Raw genomic sequence first — 15,213 nt, forward strand, 5'->3', positions numbered from 1 at the left:
TTTTTTTTCTTTTTCTTTTTTACATATCAGTAGCTATAAAGATGATGAGTTAGATTATATTTCATCCCCACTTTGCCGATGAGGATTCTGTGGCATCTGCTGGGTAAGTAGTCTACTTCAGTGCTCATTAGGGTTCAAGTCTGTGCACTGTGGCCCTCCATGGTGCAAGGTCCAGATCCAAAGAGGAAACTGAGTGTGTCCATGCACTTGACGACTCCGCCCGCCTCGCGGAGTCTCGCCGCACGGGGGCGCAATGTGCACGCGCTGCGGGACCTCTGAGGCCAAGTTGCGGGGCAGTGGACAGCAGGTGTCAGCAAGCGGCAGCGGCCAAGTGTAGAGAGGGTGTCCTGCCACAGGGAGGGGCTGGAGCTGGCAGGACCGTCGCAAAGCAGCCTTAAGGATGCAAAGTAGACGCGGGAGGGCTGTGCCTGGCCATAAAAAGTGGCGGAGAGAGAGGGAGCAGAGCTGGGCACTCGAGGGCGCCGGGCGACAGGATGATGGCTGTGGCTGTGCTGCGGTGAGGCACCCAGGGGACCATGCAGGGCAATGGCAGCGCGCTGTTCAATGCCTCTCAGGAGGCGCCAGGCGGCGGAGAGGGAGGGCGACCGCGGCCCTCTTGGCTGGCCTCTACACTGGCTTTCATCCTCATCTTCACCATCGTGGTGGACATCCTGGGCAACCTGCTGGTCATCCTGTCTGTGTACCTCAACAAAAAGCTCAGGAACTCAGGTAGGGGCTCTGGGTACCTCTCCCGGCGGGACACCAGGGGGTCTGCTCCCACCCCCACCCCCACCAAGAAAAGTTCAGAGAGTCAAGTTTCTGAGAAACGGAACTTAGGCTAGTATCTCTTCCTAAGGAGTAAAGGCTACCTTCTTTTGACCCATTCCCTCTAAGATGCCTTTTCATAGATTATCCACAAGTCTTTGGTCCTTAGAGATGGAAAACTCTTAAGTGATTTCTGTTCCCTTCAGTGGCATCTCTTTACTCCAGCTTTATGATTCTAGGGCTCAGTAGATGGGGTCCCAGTTGAGTAAATTCCTCAAGACGCCTTTTCAAATTAGACCAACGAACCCACCAATTCTTTGGACTTGTGTATACATCAGTTTCCTCGACTTTGCTAAAATTTGAGACGATGCATAAGCTGCCAAAATGACAGAGCCACCGTTTTTTGTTTCGCTGTCAGGTGTATTTTCCAGCTGATAGCACCAGATTGCAGGGCGGTGGGAATGATGGCAGGAATGCTGGGAAATCACGTTAGCTCAACAAGTCTGCATTTCAAAACCAGAAATTGTAGAGAGGAGGGCATTTGTGTATAATGTAGAACTAGAGTTAATTCTGTGTTTGAGTTATGTTTGGGGTCCACTCAAGCTATGAGGCGAACTAGTTCCCCGGGGTAAGATCAGGTTAGTGGGCTCTTCGTGAGCCCACTGTCATACCTTTAAAGCGCGTCAAGTTGCTTGGATTTCTGTCCCTTGTTTGGACATAAACTTTTGGAAGAAGGATAGACAGGAAGCCATTTGCTTAAATATTTGGCAAAAATGGCATTTTGGTCCTGAACCAGGTAATTGGTGAACATTGAAATTCAGGCAGAAAAGCTCTCCCGCTTTGCTCTATTTCTGCAATGCTTTCAGGCTGTGCAAGTATAACAATTAGTTTTACTATATTGAATAATATGAGTTCAATTTGGCTTAGAAAATAGGAGGACTTCTTTCCCCGAGTGATTGGTCCAAACTAGAATTTTGCCTTCAGAATTCAATAGCTTAGTGGTAGCTTTTGCCTAGCATTGCTGAAGCCCTGGGTTTTCTCTCCAACCCTGCAATAAATGAATAGTGGGGGGAATACCCCCGTGCCCCCCCAGAACTAGGTGCCTCTTTCCACAGGCTTCATGGGGGCTCTGAGCACCCACAGAGAGAATCCTTTGGTCAGCTCAAGTGTGAGGTGTCATCGGACTCACCCAGTTTAGAGAGGGGGACCCAATGTATTGTAGGCTCATAAGTGGGAGGGTCTGATTCTTGGAACTTCTGCCTGGAGCTCACCTAGCCTGCCTCACTGATTCCCACACCCTGCTTCTGGGGAGTCTTCACTGATTCCCACACCCTGTTCTTGGGGAGTCTGAATCCCACAAAATGTTTCTTGTAAAAAAGTGTGCATGTTCCTGGCGCCTTTGGAAAGGCACTAAAGCTGCTGTTTGGACATTATGGACTAAGCAAGTTCTTGAGAGGAGTCTACACACCACATTCCTGCCGCTGTCCAGAAGGCCCCTAGTGAGCTTTAGTCTGCAAGACTTTGGAGCATCATATTTTTATAATTGGGCTATTTGCTCAAATGCGCCATGGTTGAATTCAATCCATTTGAGTTTGTTTTTTTTTTAAAAGAGTAAATAGTGATTTGATTTGGAATAGAACTAGAGCTATCTTATTCAAATATGTATTTGGGTGCTTTCTAAAAGTTTTAGAGATGATGATGCCCACCTTTAATGCCAGGACTTAGGAGCAGAGGCAGGTGGGTCTCTGAGTCGGACGCCACTGTAGTCTACATATCGAGTTCCAGCCAAACTGGTGTTACCTATGGGACCACATAGTGTTGGTTTTGCTTTTTTGTTTGTTTGGTTGGTTTTTTGTTTTTGTTTTTTGAGACAGGGTTTCTCTGTGTAGCCTTGGCTATCCTGGACTCACTTTGTAGACCAGGCTGGCCTGGAACTCACAGAGATCTGCCTGCCTCTGCCTCCCTGAGTGCTGGGATTACAGGTGTGTGCCACCATGCATGGGTGACCATGCTTTAATTAAAATATAATCAAGTGTTTTAATGATTGCTCAAGTTTTTGTTCAATTTATTTTGTTGGTTTTAAAAATGGAAAGATTAGCCAATCATGGTGGTGCGCGTGTATAATCCCGGCACTGCGGGAGGCTGAGGCAAGTGGATCAGTGTGATTTCAAGGTCAGCCTGCTCTACAAATAGAGTCCAGGACAGACAAGGCTATACAGAGAAACTCTGTTTCAAACAAACCAACCAACCAAATAAATAATAAAAAGTAATAAAAGTGGAAAGATGAAAAATAGGAGGGTAGAGGGATGACTCAGAGGTTAACCGAGCTGACTGCTTTGCATAGGACCCAGGTTTGGTTCCAGCACTCACTTGGCAGCTCAGAGCCATCTGTAACTCCAGGTCCAGGGAGTACACACTTCTCTGATCTTTACGGGCACTAGGCATGTTTGTGGTATGCACACCCACGTGGGGCAAACCGTTCATACAAATAAAATTAAAACATATAAATCTTTTTCGAAAAAAAGAAAGATGGGAAATAAAATGGAAAAAGATAAGGCTAAAGTAACTGAATTTTTAAACAGTTCTTTCCTTTGGAAATCTGGTGTAATTGTAGATTTATTGTTGTTCTTTTTTTCTCAGGAGACTAGGTTGGTTTTTCATGTCTGGAGGAACAAATCACCAATATTTTTTAAATTAATTAATTTATTCACTTTACATCCGGATTGTAGGCCCCTCCCTCCCCTCCTCCAGATCCCACCCTCGTCTTCCCGCCTCCCCCTTTCCCTGTTCTTCAGAAAAGGGGAGCCCCGCCCCTACTACCCACCCACCCCAGCTGGACTGAGTGTGTCCTCTTACCCAGTGGCCTGGCTAGGCTGGGAGTGAACTTCCTGTGGGGGCTGACCAATCACAACAGGCCCCGCCTCCAAACAACCAATCAGATGTGAAAGATTCGCAGACTATCTGCTCTGCTCCCCTCCGTACAAATTTTGCTAACAGGAAATGATGTATCCTCAGTGGGTATGACATGGTGGAAAGATTCCACACATTACACTCCAAGAAATCATTTGTGATCCAGCCTCACTTCCCACATTTGTCAGACAAGGATAACACCTAATCTCTAGCCCCACACAATGCTTTGTTGTAATTGTGCAAGCATCGAGTGAAAATGATACAGATGAAAATACTTCGAGAAAGATGGAGAAGGCAATACTAGATTGGCCTTTGAACTTTATTGTTGTTGCTGTTTGCTTTGGCTTGATAAAAAGCAGAGTTGTAGGCTCTGGGTTAGCACATTTTTCTGTATGTACATTATAGTTAAGTAAAATGTTTTCCTAAAACAATGTAACACTATCCTGTCTTTTCAAAATTGAGTTTTCTGTCGGGGAAATATGTATAGGATATAAACAAAGGGTGAAAATGAACAAAATGGTAGTGTTTCAGGCATTTCCTGTTGGGCTTTATATAAAACTCAGAGTTCTACAAAGCTTCCATACTAGGGTCTGGGTGCCCATGATTATAGGCAACAGGGTTAAGGGAAAGATTGCCGCACACCAGGGAACAGAATACGGTGCCAGAAACCATCATGGATATAGACTCAATACAAGCTGGAAAACAGCAGTGGCCGGCTTCGGTGGAGTTGGTTGCAGAAGCAGATACCCCTGCTCAATTCTGAAAACACCACAGTGCAGCGACACATGAAATGTCCGTAACTGGAGGGAATATTGCACCCTAGAGCAACTCTCCAGCTACATACGTAGCTGGCACTGTGCAGTGGCCCCAGTAAGTCTTTGGATGGTACCCATCTTACTCTACATGGTACCCATCTTACTCTACATTACAAGACCCCTCGGAATTCAACGAGAATGAGATGGAGTGGCAACCGGGGGAGCAAGGGAAGGATGCAAAGAAAAGCAGGCAACGGGGAGTGGCCTTCATAGCAGAGATGGGGTGAAAACAAATAAAGTCAGCTCTACATATATCAGGACTCTGCACCCGGAGATTCAACCAACTAAGGACCAAAGACATTGTTCATGTGTGGATTTCGTGGACTACTCCATGAACAACCCAGTGTAAGAAATTTATCACTTATCATTTGTTTTTATTTTACTGTTCATGGTTAGGTCCTGAAATGGTAGGATTAAGTGATCCTCCCATCACCTCCGTAGAGTAGCAGGGATGACAGGCAGGTGTCCTAGTGTCTTGGAAGGCAGCATCTGCACTGTATAAAGCCTGGAGAGGATTTAAAGTGTACAGGAAGATGTGCATAGCTTTTATGCAGCTATCGTGTCATCTGATGTGAGGGACCTGAGCACCTTTGGAGTTGGGTACCACAGGATCCAAGAACCAATCTGCTGTGGTTATCAAGGGATAGCTATACAGCCATCAGCCAAATGCTCTTGTGTGGGGACAGTGATGTCAGATGATATAGGGGAGAGCAGAAGTCACTGAAGTGAGTGGCCCAGAGTCCATGCTTTGAGGCTTTTCATTGTAGTACTAGATAACACCTCTTCTTCGGGGAGAATCTGTTAGGCTATTGCCAGTTCTAATGTCCTTTGATTTCCCAATGTGTACCCATGGTAAAGACAGCCAACTTATAGTAAGTTAGCAGGTTGGTATTTCATATATACCTCTCTGTGCTGAAGAAAAAAAAAAAGACCCTTTAATGACATCTGCTCTCCTTTTCAAGGAACATTTATAAGTTAAAAAAAAAAATCCCTTGTGTAGTTTTCCCTACCTGAGTGGGGGTGGAGTAGCTGGCCACACAGAATGACGCAAGCTTGCTTCAGTGGGATGCTGTCTGGGTGAGAGACTGCGCGAAGTTTGGCACAATGCACAAGGGCAAGAATAAATTAATAAAATAAAATAAAATAAGAATAAAGAGAAAAGCAAAGTACCCCCCCCACACACACACAAAGAATGCACAAGGCCTATGATGATGAGACAAAGGTGAGTATGAGGGATCAATTCTCCTAACTTGGGCAACTTTGCTGGGTTTGCTTGGATCAAGGTGAGAGACTAGAATTGTCCTGACTCCATCAGGATGTGTTCACTGGGGAGGCACAGCTTTAGGTCAGCGGCCAGCCTCTCCCTTCCGCTGATGGCAACGCACAAGGAGAAAACAGCAGAGGTGAAGTCCTGGTGAGCCCATGACCCTGAGCTGCCTCCCAAGGGTAATGAAAATTAGCATTTTTAACCCATCAGAGGAACTTGAAAAATAAAGAACCAGCTATTGTCTTTGACTCAGCATGTGTGTATTAGTGTCACCACAGTGGCTTGTGACATGGGTTACTAGTGATTTGAACATAAGTGCTCTGTGAGATCTCTGAAAAAAAAATACTAGATGACAAAATAAAATACACACATGCCAGATAATTTTTTAAAAATCTCAAGAGAAATTTATTTAAAAAAATAACAGATATCTAGGAACATATTTTCAAATCATCTTACGCTTTCAGAAATATTTTCCACAAAAACGAATCTTTCATCTTATATTTTCTCACTGTGAATGTCATTATGAACATCAATTATAAGAGAATTAGAGTATTATGGAATAAATTGAAAGCAACAGGCTGAGACAGTTTCTCAACATATCACTAATCTAAACTGGTAAAATTTTACTCTCTTATTGCCTTGACCTGTAAATGAGCTAGCAAAAACTAATGGGGACATTGTTGGTTGATTAATTCTGCTTACAAACAAATAATTTATTGCATCTATATCCACACAATGCCAACAATTATATGAATTTGTTTTTCAGCCCAACAGTTACATTATTTTTTTAAAAAAAAACTCTGTAGAAGAATTTATGTTAGAAACATTGCCAAGCTTGAGAAAATTAGGCCAAGAGACTGAAAAGACTGCACTTTCTGTCACACTTTTCAGAGAATAGCACATTTGGTCTGGCCTCTAACACTCCATAGCTAAAACTAAGCGCATAGTGCAACCTGCAGTTTTCAAAGCACCCTCCCACAGCTCCTTTGTCTACAACACAGTCTCTTCAGGCAGCTGAGAAAACTTAGACCCCAAATTCACAGCCAAGCAAAGAGTTTTTCTTCTTGTGGAACTCAGATAACCCAGCATGGAGCAACGCAAGGAGCAGAGAAATTAAAGTCAGAGGGTCCAAGTTGAGTCTCATGATACCTTTGTGTGCAGTGCGCCTGGGGGATGAGGCAGTGTAGGCTTCAGCCATTTCCAAACTTACTTTATTTGGGGTTCTTTAATTCTTCTATCTCCCTTCTGACCCACCTACCCTAGATAGGAGAGAAAGGAGGTTTATGAGAAAAGGAGAAGTAGACCTTGTTGAATTCAGTCTCTGGGAGCGATTTCCCCTGGTGTGGTTGGCAGGATTTCAACCGACCAGCAATTCCACCAAAGCTGCCGCTGGAACCTGGAACAGTAGCCAGAAACCGGAACCCCAAAGCATTCGCTGGAGCTGTTCTCTCTAGGAGCATCTCGAAGTGGAGCGATGAACAGCCAAACAATACCAAGACCCAAAGAGCCCCACCTCCTGTTTTGGGCTCATATATATATGTATGTATCTCCTCTCAGAGTCTGTACTAAGATGTGTTTCAGCTGGCAAAAACCAAGCCCCCACAGGAGGTGCTCTTCTGGTGGATAAACATCACCTGATCTCTCTCAAGTCTGTTCACCATCCTACATTTGGGATAAAAACAAAAACATGTTTACATCCACTACAAGGCAGTCAGTTCCTCCGTCTTGTCAATGAGGTTCATATTAGTGTCTCCCAACACAACCTAGGAGGATAGAGTGAGGATCTCCCTCACAACCGACTCACCCACATGCCTGCCTATCTACCTAGTCATCCTTCTGTTTACCCGCATTTTGACCTTATATACAAACAATGGTAGTATATAATGCATTCAATGATTAGTTCTATTTAGCTTGCTTTTATTTTTTTTAAATGTTAATTTCCTTTTAAGCATTCTACTTGAAAACAAACAGAAAATACAAATTAGTAGAAAGTGAAGTCAGCCAGGAATGAAAGGACTGGGATCTACATTAGCCACTTTTATTTTTCTTATGACAAAATACTACTTATGACAAAATACATACTTTTACTTACGTGGAAAGTTTTGTTGTGGCTTACGGTTTCAAAGGGTCCAGTCCGTGGTTCCATGCTTGCTTGGCCTCGTGTTTTGTGTTCCGGACAGACCATCAGGGCAGCAGGATCTTTTTCACTTCATGGAAAACGGGAACAAAAAAGACAATGTGTCTGAAAGGGGTCATAGATAATATATCCCTAAGGTCCTGTAGCCCTGTGATCTGCTTCTTCTAACCAGACTTCGACTCCTAACGCTTCCACAACACTCCCATACAGTGCTTTCTGGAGACCAAATGTTTGTAGCACACAAGCCTGTGGGGACACCTTCTATTCAAACTTGGGCTCACGTGAAGCCTGTGTTCTCTATACATCATTGGTCGTATTGTGCATTTTTAAAGTTCTCTCCAAAGGGATTTCCAACATTCTTCAGAATGGAGCAGGGGGCCTTCCTGTCCCCGTGCTCCCACAGCGTCTGCCATGATAGCAACTTCTTTGTAGCAGTTTTCATGACGGGTTAATGCTATAGCTGCTTGTGTGTGTCTGCCCTTCGGCTAACACTGGGAGCTCCTGGTTGGGCACAAAGGTCATAGTAATGCTAGATGATAACGGAGGAGCTCCAGGAGTGAGAGAAGAAATGGAGACTACAGTAACGCAGAGATGTTTCGCATGCCAGTTGTTTGTTATTATAACTTATTATGTGTCTATTACAATCCTCTATATGTATATAAACTTATACAACCCAGCATTGCAGTGTGGGAGAGGCTGGACAGATGGCTCAGCAGTGAAGAGCATGTACTGCTCTTGCACAGGACCTATGTTCAGTTCCAACTACCAATGTTGGATGGCTTACAACCACCTGTAATTCCAGCGCCAGGGGATTTGAATCCCTCTTCTGCCCTACACAGCAGCTCTACTCAGGTGCCCAAATCTGCACAGATATACACACTTGTACAGATAATTAAAAGAAAAATACATGTTTTATTAAGGAGTTCCAGGATATGTAAAGAATTCTTAACTATCTAACTGGAGTATATAATCTATAAGATCATCTAAAATAAAAATTGGTCACCAAATCTATTGTTTAAAGAACCCAAGAAAATTCTCTAAAGGATTCCTGCATAATCGCCAACTTTTACTTTAAGAGAAAGAGTAGAAGAACATAAAACCTGATTGAATTCAGATCAATTCACTTTTCAAGTTGCAGATTTACAGAGGATTGCATCACCTACTAACTTGCTTTCTGAGTGAGGAAAATTGACGCCTCTTTCAATGTTCATTTTTGCAAATGAATTCAAGTCAAAAGGAGATATAGATAAAGCCTGATTTAAAAGGACCAGCTGTACTGACTTGTCTCCTTTCTCTAACTGGGTTTAGGTTGTCAGGCTGGCACAGAGACCCTGCCTTCTAAGACAGAAGCATACATGCTCTTTCGGCACTTCTAGAGCATCAAAGATACAGTCAATGGATGTTTCTTAAAGATATATACTGTTGCATGCACAGAGTTCTGCATGAACCGTTCATTTCATCTACTCTACTCTGTAATGGTACCTGCATTTTCCTCACCTCTCAGATAGGCTGGCCAAGCAAGTTGACCCGTAAGGGAGGTATGATATCTTAGAAACTTCCAGTGGAATTTAATAGTATGGCAGACAAGAGACGCTTTTAAATTTTTTCTGGTTGAGTTGTTCAAACACTTCTTCTTCCAGAGAGAGATGAACATTTATGCAATCACATTGAAGGGATGAGCCTCAGAGAAAGGGACAGGAAAGACTGCTGAATCGTATTCAAATTGTTGCAGGTAATTTGAGTTCTTAATGCATACAACTGGGAAAGGATGCTTACCTCCCTTCATGCTGAGCTGTCTGAGTTTTGACTGAACTGAATATTCATTTGGATAAATATTCGATGCATTCCTGTAATGTAAGATAGAATATGATTGACCATTAAATTTTTCGAGACAGGGTCTCTCTGTGTTAGCTTTGGCTGTCCTAGACTCACTTTATAGACCAGGCTGGCCTTGAACTCACAGTGATCCACCTGCCTCTGCCTCCCAAGTGCTGGGATTAAAGGCATGCACTACCACGCCTGGCTGACCATTAAATTCTTGATGATGCAGCAGAGTAAAAGACTTTGTTCTAAACTTGTGTAAAACATGCCATCTAGAGGATGAAGAGACAGCTCAATGCTCAAGAGGACATGAGTTCAAATCCCCAACACTGACATAATAGTTGCACATAAGCCACACGTGCATGTTACTCAGACACTGGGAACTAGAGACAGGCAGATCCAAGGAGCTCACTAGCCAACCTTGCCTAGCTTAAACAGTGAGGTCAAGGCTCAGTAAGAGACCCTGTCTCAAGGGAATAAGGTGATTTGAGGCTGTGGGGGCGGGGGAAGTGGCAGAAAATGATGAGCTTTCATATGAGTTGGAGACAGAATACAGTGCTCAACATAAATGGCCTCCCCCAAGGCTCACTTGACACTAGGAGGGAGATACTATCAAACATCTCTGGATCATAGAAAAGAGAATAGAAACTTGTCAACGTAAAGTAACGTCGTCTAGTTCCATAGCCAGTAAGGGATGATGCCAATATTCCAATCCAGACATTGATGGTGGCACCCATTTTTCTCCCAGGACAAAGATGCATAGCCACCAGCAGCAGAAGCGGGAGGCCCCCTTAAACCTTTGGAAGAACTAGAGAGATCAGAGACCGTGAATTTAAGGAAGTCATGTCAGGACTTGAGAATAGGGAGACATCAGATTTCTCAAGTGAGACCCCAAACAAAAGAAGCCATAAAAGTGTAATCATCCTGAGACTAGTCTGAAATTCAATATTTTTGGAAATGAAATGTTGTGGAGACACGGAGATTTATAAAGTGGACTTGACACAACAAGGGCAACGTTTGTGATCCTTGGTGGCGTTTATTTCATTTATCACGTTGCCATATCTATGGTTTCAGGTCATTCAAGTTGTGAAAATAGCTTGCATTTGCTCGCTCGCTCTCTCCCTCCCTCCCTCCCTCCCTCCCTCCCTCCCTCCCTCCCTCCCTCTTCCTTCCTTTCCTTCCTTTAGCATATGGTGGTATGTATGCTGTGTGAGCATATATATTTGCATGCCTGTATGTGTGTATGGATATGTATGCTCATGTGTGTGAGGCTAGGGCTGATATCAGGTGTCTTCTTCAGTCACAACTTATTCATTGAGGCAGACTCTCAATTGAACCTGAGGCTTGCCGCTACTACTTATCTGGCTCGCTAGTTCTGAGCATCCCATCCCTCCACCATGCTTGCACTGGGACCACAGGCAGGCATCCTAGCCATGGGGATTTTAGATGGGTCCTGCGAATCTAAACTCGAGTCCTTAAACTTGCACTTGGCTATCTTTCCAACCCTCCTTTCTAAACATATGTTTACAGGTGCGATGCATGTAACACTAGTGTTAACTCGTATTTTCTACATCTTTCTCTCTTAGGGAATATGTTTGTGGTGAGTTTAGCTGTTGCAGACCTCGTGGTGGCTATTTACCCGTATCCCTTGGTGCTGACATCTATATTTAACAACGGATGGAATCTCGGGTACCTGCACTGCCAGATTAGCGCGTTTCTAATGGGGTTGAGTGTCATCGGCTCAATCTTCAATATCACGGGGATCGCCATTAACCGCTACTGCTACATTTGCCACAGTCTCAAGTACGACAGACTGTACAGTAACAAGAACTCGCTCTGCTATGTGTTCCTGATATGGATGTTGACGCTTGTAGCCATCGTGCCCAACCTGCAAGCCGGAACTCTCCAGTACGATCCCCGGATCTACTCCTGTACCTTCACCCAGTCGGTCAGCTCGGCGTATACGATAGCAGTGGTGGTTTTCCACTTCATGGCGCCTATGATTATCGTCATCTTCTGCTACTTGAGGATATGGATCCTGGTTCTTCAGGTCAGACGGAGAGTGAAACCGGACAGCAAACCCAAACTGAAGCCCCAGGACTTCCGGAACTTTGTTACCATGTTTGTAGTCTTTGTGCTTTTTGCCATTTGCTGGGCCCCACTCAACTTCATAGGTCTTATTGTGGCTTCGGACCCTGTCACCATGGTCCCCAGGATCCCAGAGTGGCTGTTCGTGGCTAGTTACTACTTGGCATATTTCAACAGCTGCCTCAACGCAATTATATACGGACTACTGAACCAGAATTTCAGAAAGGAATACAAAAGAATTATCGTCTCCTTGTGCACGGTCAAGATGTTCTTTGCGGACAGCTCGAACGACGCAGCGAATAAGATTCGATGTAAGCCCTCTCCACTCATAACCAACAACAAGCTAATAAAGGTGGACTCTGTTTAAAAAGCCCGTGGTGCTAGCAGATTACCGACACCGGTTGGGGGCAGGGGATCTTGCTGTTTCCCGTGTTTGCTTTCTCTTGTCTAGAAATCAGCCTAGTCCAACTTGAAGCTCTCGAGGGGTCAAGCTTGAAGTTCAACCTCTGCAGCGTTGGAACTGACCGACTGTCTGCTCTATAATCACGTCCCTAGCTCGGCTTATCAGAGGGAATATCACACATGTACAGCCATAGGTTACATGAACAACATGTATCAGCGGAGGAGGTTGAAGCGAGACGTGAAGTGAATTCAAGACAAGAGAGGCTGCGGGAACGTTTCTTTTCGTGTAAATAAGTGACATAAATGTAGTGCGGGTCTTCATTCTTACCTATGGTTGAACTAAAACAGTCAGAAGAAGTTAACCTGTGTTGAACTTGGACATGTTTCTTTTTATTGCCCCGCCCCAATACATGTGACCCAGCAATGACTTAAAGTACTGTATGTGTGAGGCTATGGGTTAGCTATATACAGATACTGCCTCATTTTTTCTGTAAGTGATTTGAGCATCTTCAGGTTTTCTTATGCTTGGTTCCAGGGATCCTGAAACTAGTCCCTAAAAGATGCTGAGGGATGAATATAATGTGTTTCTCCTCACGTCATCAAAAAGATCTCTAAAAGGAAAAAAAAAAAGATTAGTATGTCTTATTTGTAAATGAAACAAAAGGGAACGTGAGATAAAGGATTAATATTAAAGAATGAAAATCTAGAAATGAATGCACGGCAATAGCAACACCTGTAGTCATTGGCACCCTCCAGTCAGCTGGCGCTTTCACAGGACTGGTCAGCTCCATCTATAGTCCAAATGTTTGTCACACTGCACCGTGTGGCGGGAGCAGCTGACAAGGAACTACCATACCATAATGTGAATCATTGTGATGTTTTAAGGCAATAGCTATATACAAAGTTTTATTCAACTTTCCTAGGCATTTGACCTACAGTGGTTTGTCACTGCTTTGAATTTCTGTTGATTGATTATCTACACAGTTCGTTTAAGAATCAAGGGTTCAGAAGAACTAGGGTACAGTACTGCATGCACTCCAGATCAGTGGTCTATTGGATAAGAAATAATTTAAACCAAATAGCTCCTATTTAACAGAACATGCCAGCAAACAAACAAACAAAAAACAAAACAACACACACAGACACTCTCTTCAGTAATTCACTTCTTTTTTCATTTATTTTTATTTCACTTTTATATTTATTGGTGTTTTCCCTGCATATATAGTGCTCTGCCTGCATGTACGCCTGCACTCCAGAAGAGGAAATTAGATCACATTACAGATGGTTGTGAGCCACCATGTGGTTCCTGGGAATTGAACTCAGGACCTATGGAAGAGCAGTTAGTGCTCTTAATCTCCAAGCCATCTCTCCAGCCCCAAGTAATTCATTTCAGTATTTGTTTGCCCAAGTAAGCTTTTACATTTTGGAGTGGAAAAAAAACCCCAAAACCAAAAACAAAACCAAGCTGTGTTTGACAGACTCTGGTTATGTAAATGCCGGCAGTACTTTATCCCAGGTGGCTACTAGGGACTACTGTGGTGTGTACTACATACAATGCTTTACTACAAATCACAGGTAATGTTTTCCTGTATTAAAGACCTAAAACAAACTATCACACACACACACACACACACACACACACACACACACACACACACACACACAGAAGCAAACATTAGTTTGATAAATTTGCTGTTACCTCTATGTCCAAATAGAATTTTCTTGGAAAAGTTAGAGACAATCCTGTGAGACTCTGCTGGTGAATTTTTTCATCAAGCAAATTTAGGAAATATCTAATTATGTTGGATATAGTTTTTGGGGTATAGATATACTCAAGATTTTTTTAAAGACCTTTTGCAATTAGTTTGTAATTGTGTGAATATGTGTGTGTTCTGTTTGGCTGTGTGTGTGCACGTGAGCGCAGGTACCCTGGAAGGACAGAGATGTTGGATTCCCTCAAAGCAGAAGATACAGGCAGTTGAAAGGCACTTGCCTTGGGCGCAGGAAACCAAACTAAAATCCACTGCCAGAGAAGTGCACACTTTGGTCTTTCAGCAGAAGCCAGAGGCTTCGAACCAGCCCAAGGACCCATTGCAATGAACATTTGCAGGTAAAGCTGTGTGGCACACACTGAGACCCTCTGTGGTTTCCACAGAGAGATGATGATTATGATGATGGTGATGATGATGATTATTTGCTTTCTTTTGGTGAGGATGTTGCAAGGGCAGAGGGCAGATGTGGATGGATGGAGAGATGATGTGAAATTCACAAAAAATCAAAGTTTTAAACACACACACACACACACACACACACACACACACACACACAGTACACACTCTTAGCTTTTGACCACCTAACCATCTCTCTAGTCCCTATAAATATGTTTTATCTTCAAAATGTTACTCAATTCTTTTACATCCAGAACTTCTACTTCTTATCCAAATCAAATTTAAATGGTGAATAATGTTTAGCATAATATAGTAAAGATGGGACAGATCACAAATTCTATATTACCATCACACGCTGAATAGCTGAGCTAACTGGTAACTCTATACTACATTGTCTTGATTATCATATAAAAGATCACCATCATTTCCTTAGACATGACTTAATAAATACTATAAATTGAGGGGAATAATTTCATTTTCCACTTTGCATGTTTGTTCCTAAATATGTACGTGTGTGTGTGTGTGTGTGTGTGTGTGTGTGTGTGTGTGTATAAATAAGTTATATGTTAAGTCAATGGCATTTTTACTAAATATGTCTTCAGACTATTTTTATTAATTTATTCATATTACATCTCAGTTGTTAGCCCATCCCTTGTATCCTCCCATTCCTCCCTCCCTCCCGCTTCCCCCCTACTCTCCTCCTCTCCTATGTCTGTGACTGAGGGGGACCTCCTCCCCCTGTATATGCTCATAAGGGATCGAGTCTCTTCTTGGTGACCTGTTATCCTTCCTCTGAGTGCCACCGGGCCTCCCCATCAAGAGGACGTGATAAAAAATGGG

General features: G+C 43.4%; 1 protein-coding gene across 1 annotated transcript; it reads left to right on the forward strand.

The window, feature by feature from the left end:
* Positions 1-536: 536 nt before the first annotated feature.
* Positions 537-12,170, forward strand: MTNR1A (melatonin receptor 1A; the record flags this gene model as incomplete). The annotated part of the gene is made up of 2 exons (XM_084759464.1): positions 537-729; positions 11,302-12,170. The coding sequence occupies 2 exons, from the start codon at positions 537-539 to the stop codon at positions 12,168-12,170; spliced, it is 1,062 nt and encodes a 353-aa protein (XP_084615590.1).
* Between the last annotated feature and the right edge of the window lie 3,043 nt (positions 12,171-15,213).

The sequence above is a fragment of the Acomys minous genome (assembly GCF_964271855.1).
Source record: "Acomys minous genome assembly, chromosome: 15".
NCBI classification, from domain to species: domain Eukaryota; kingdom Metazoa; phylum Chordata; class Mammalia; order Rodentia; family Muridae; genus Acomys; species Acomys minous.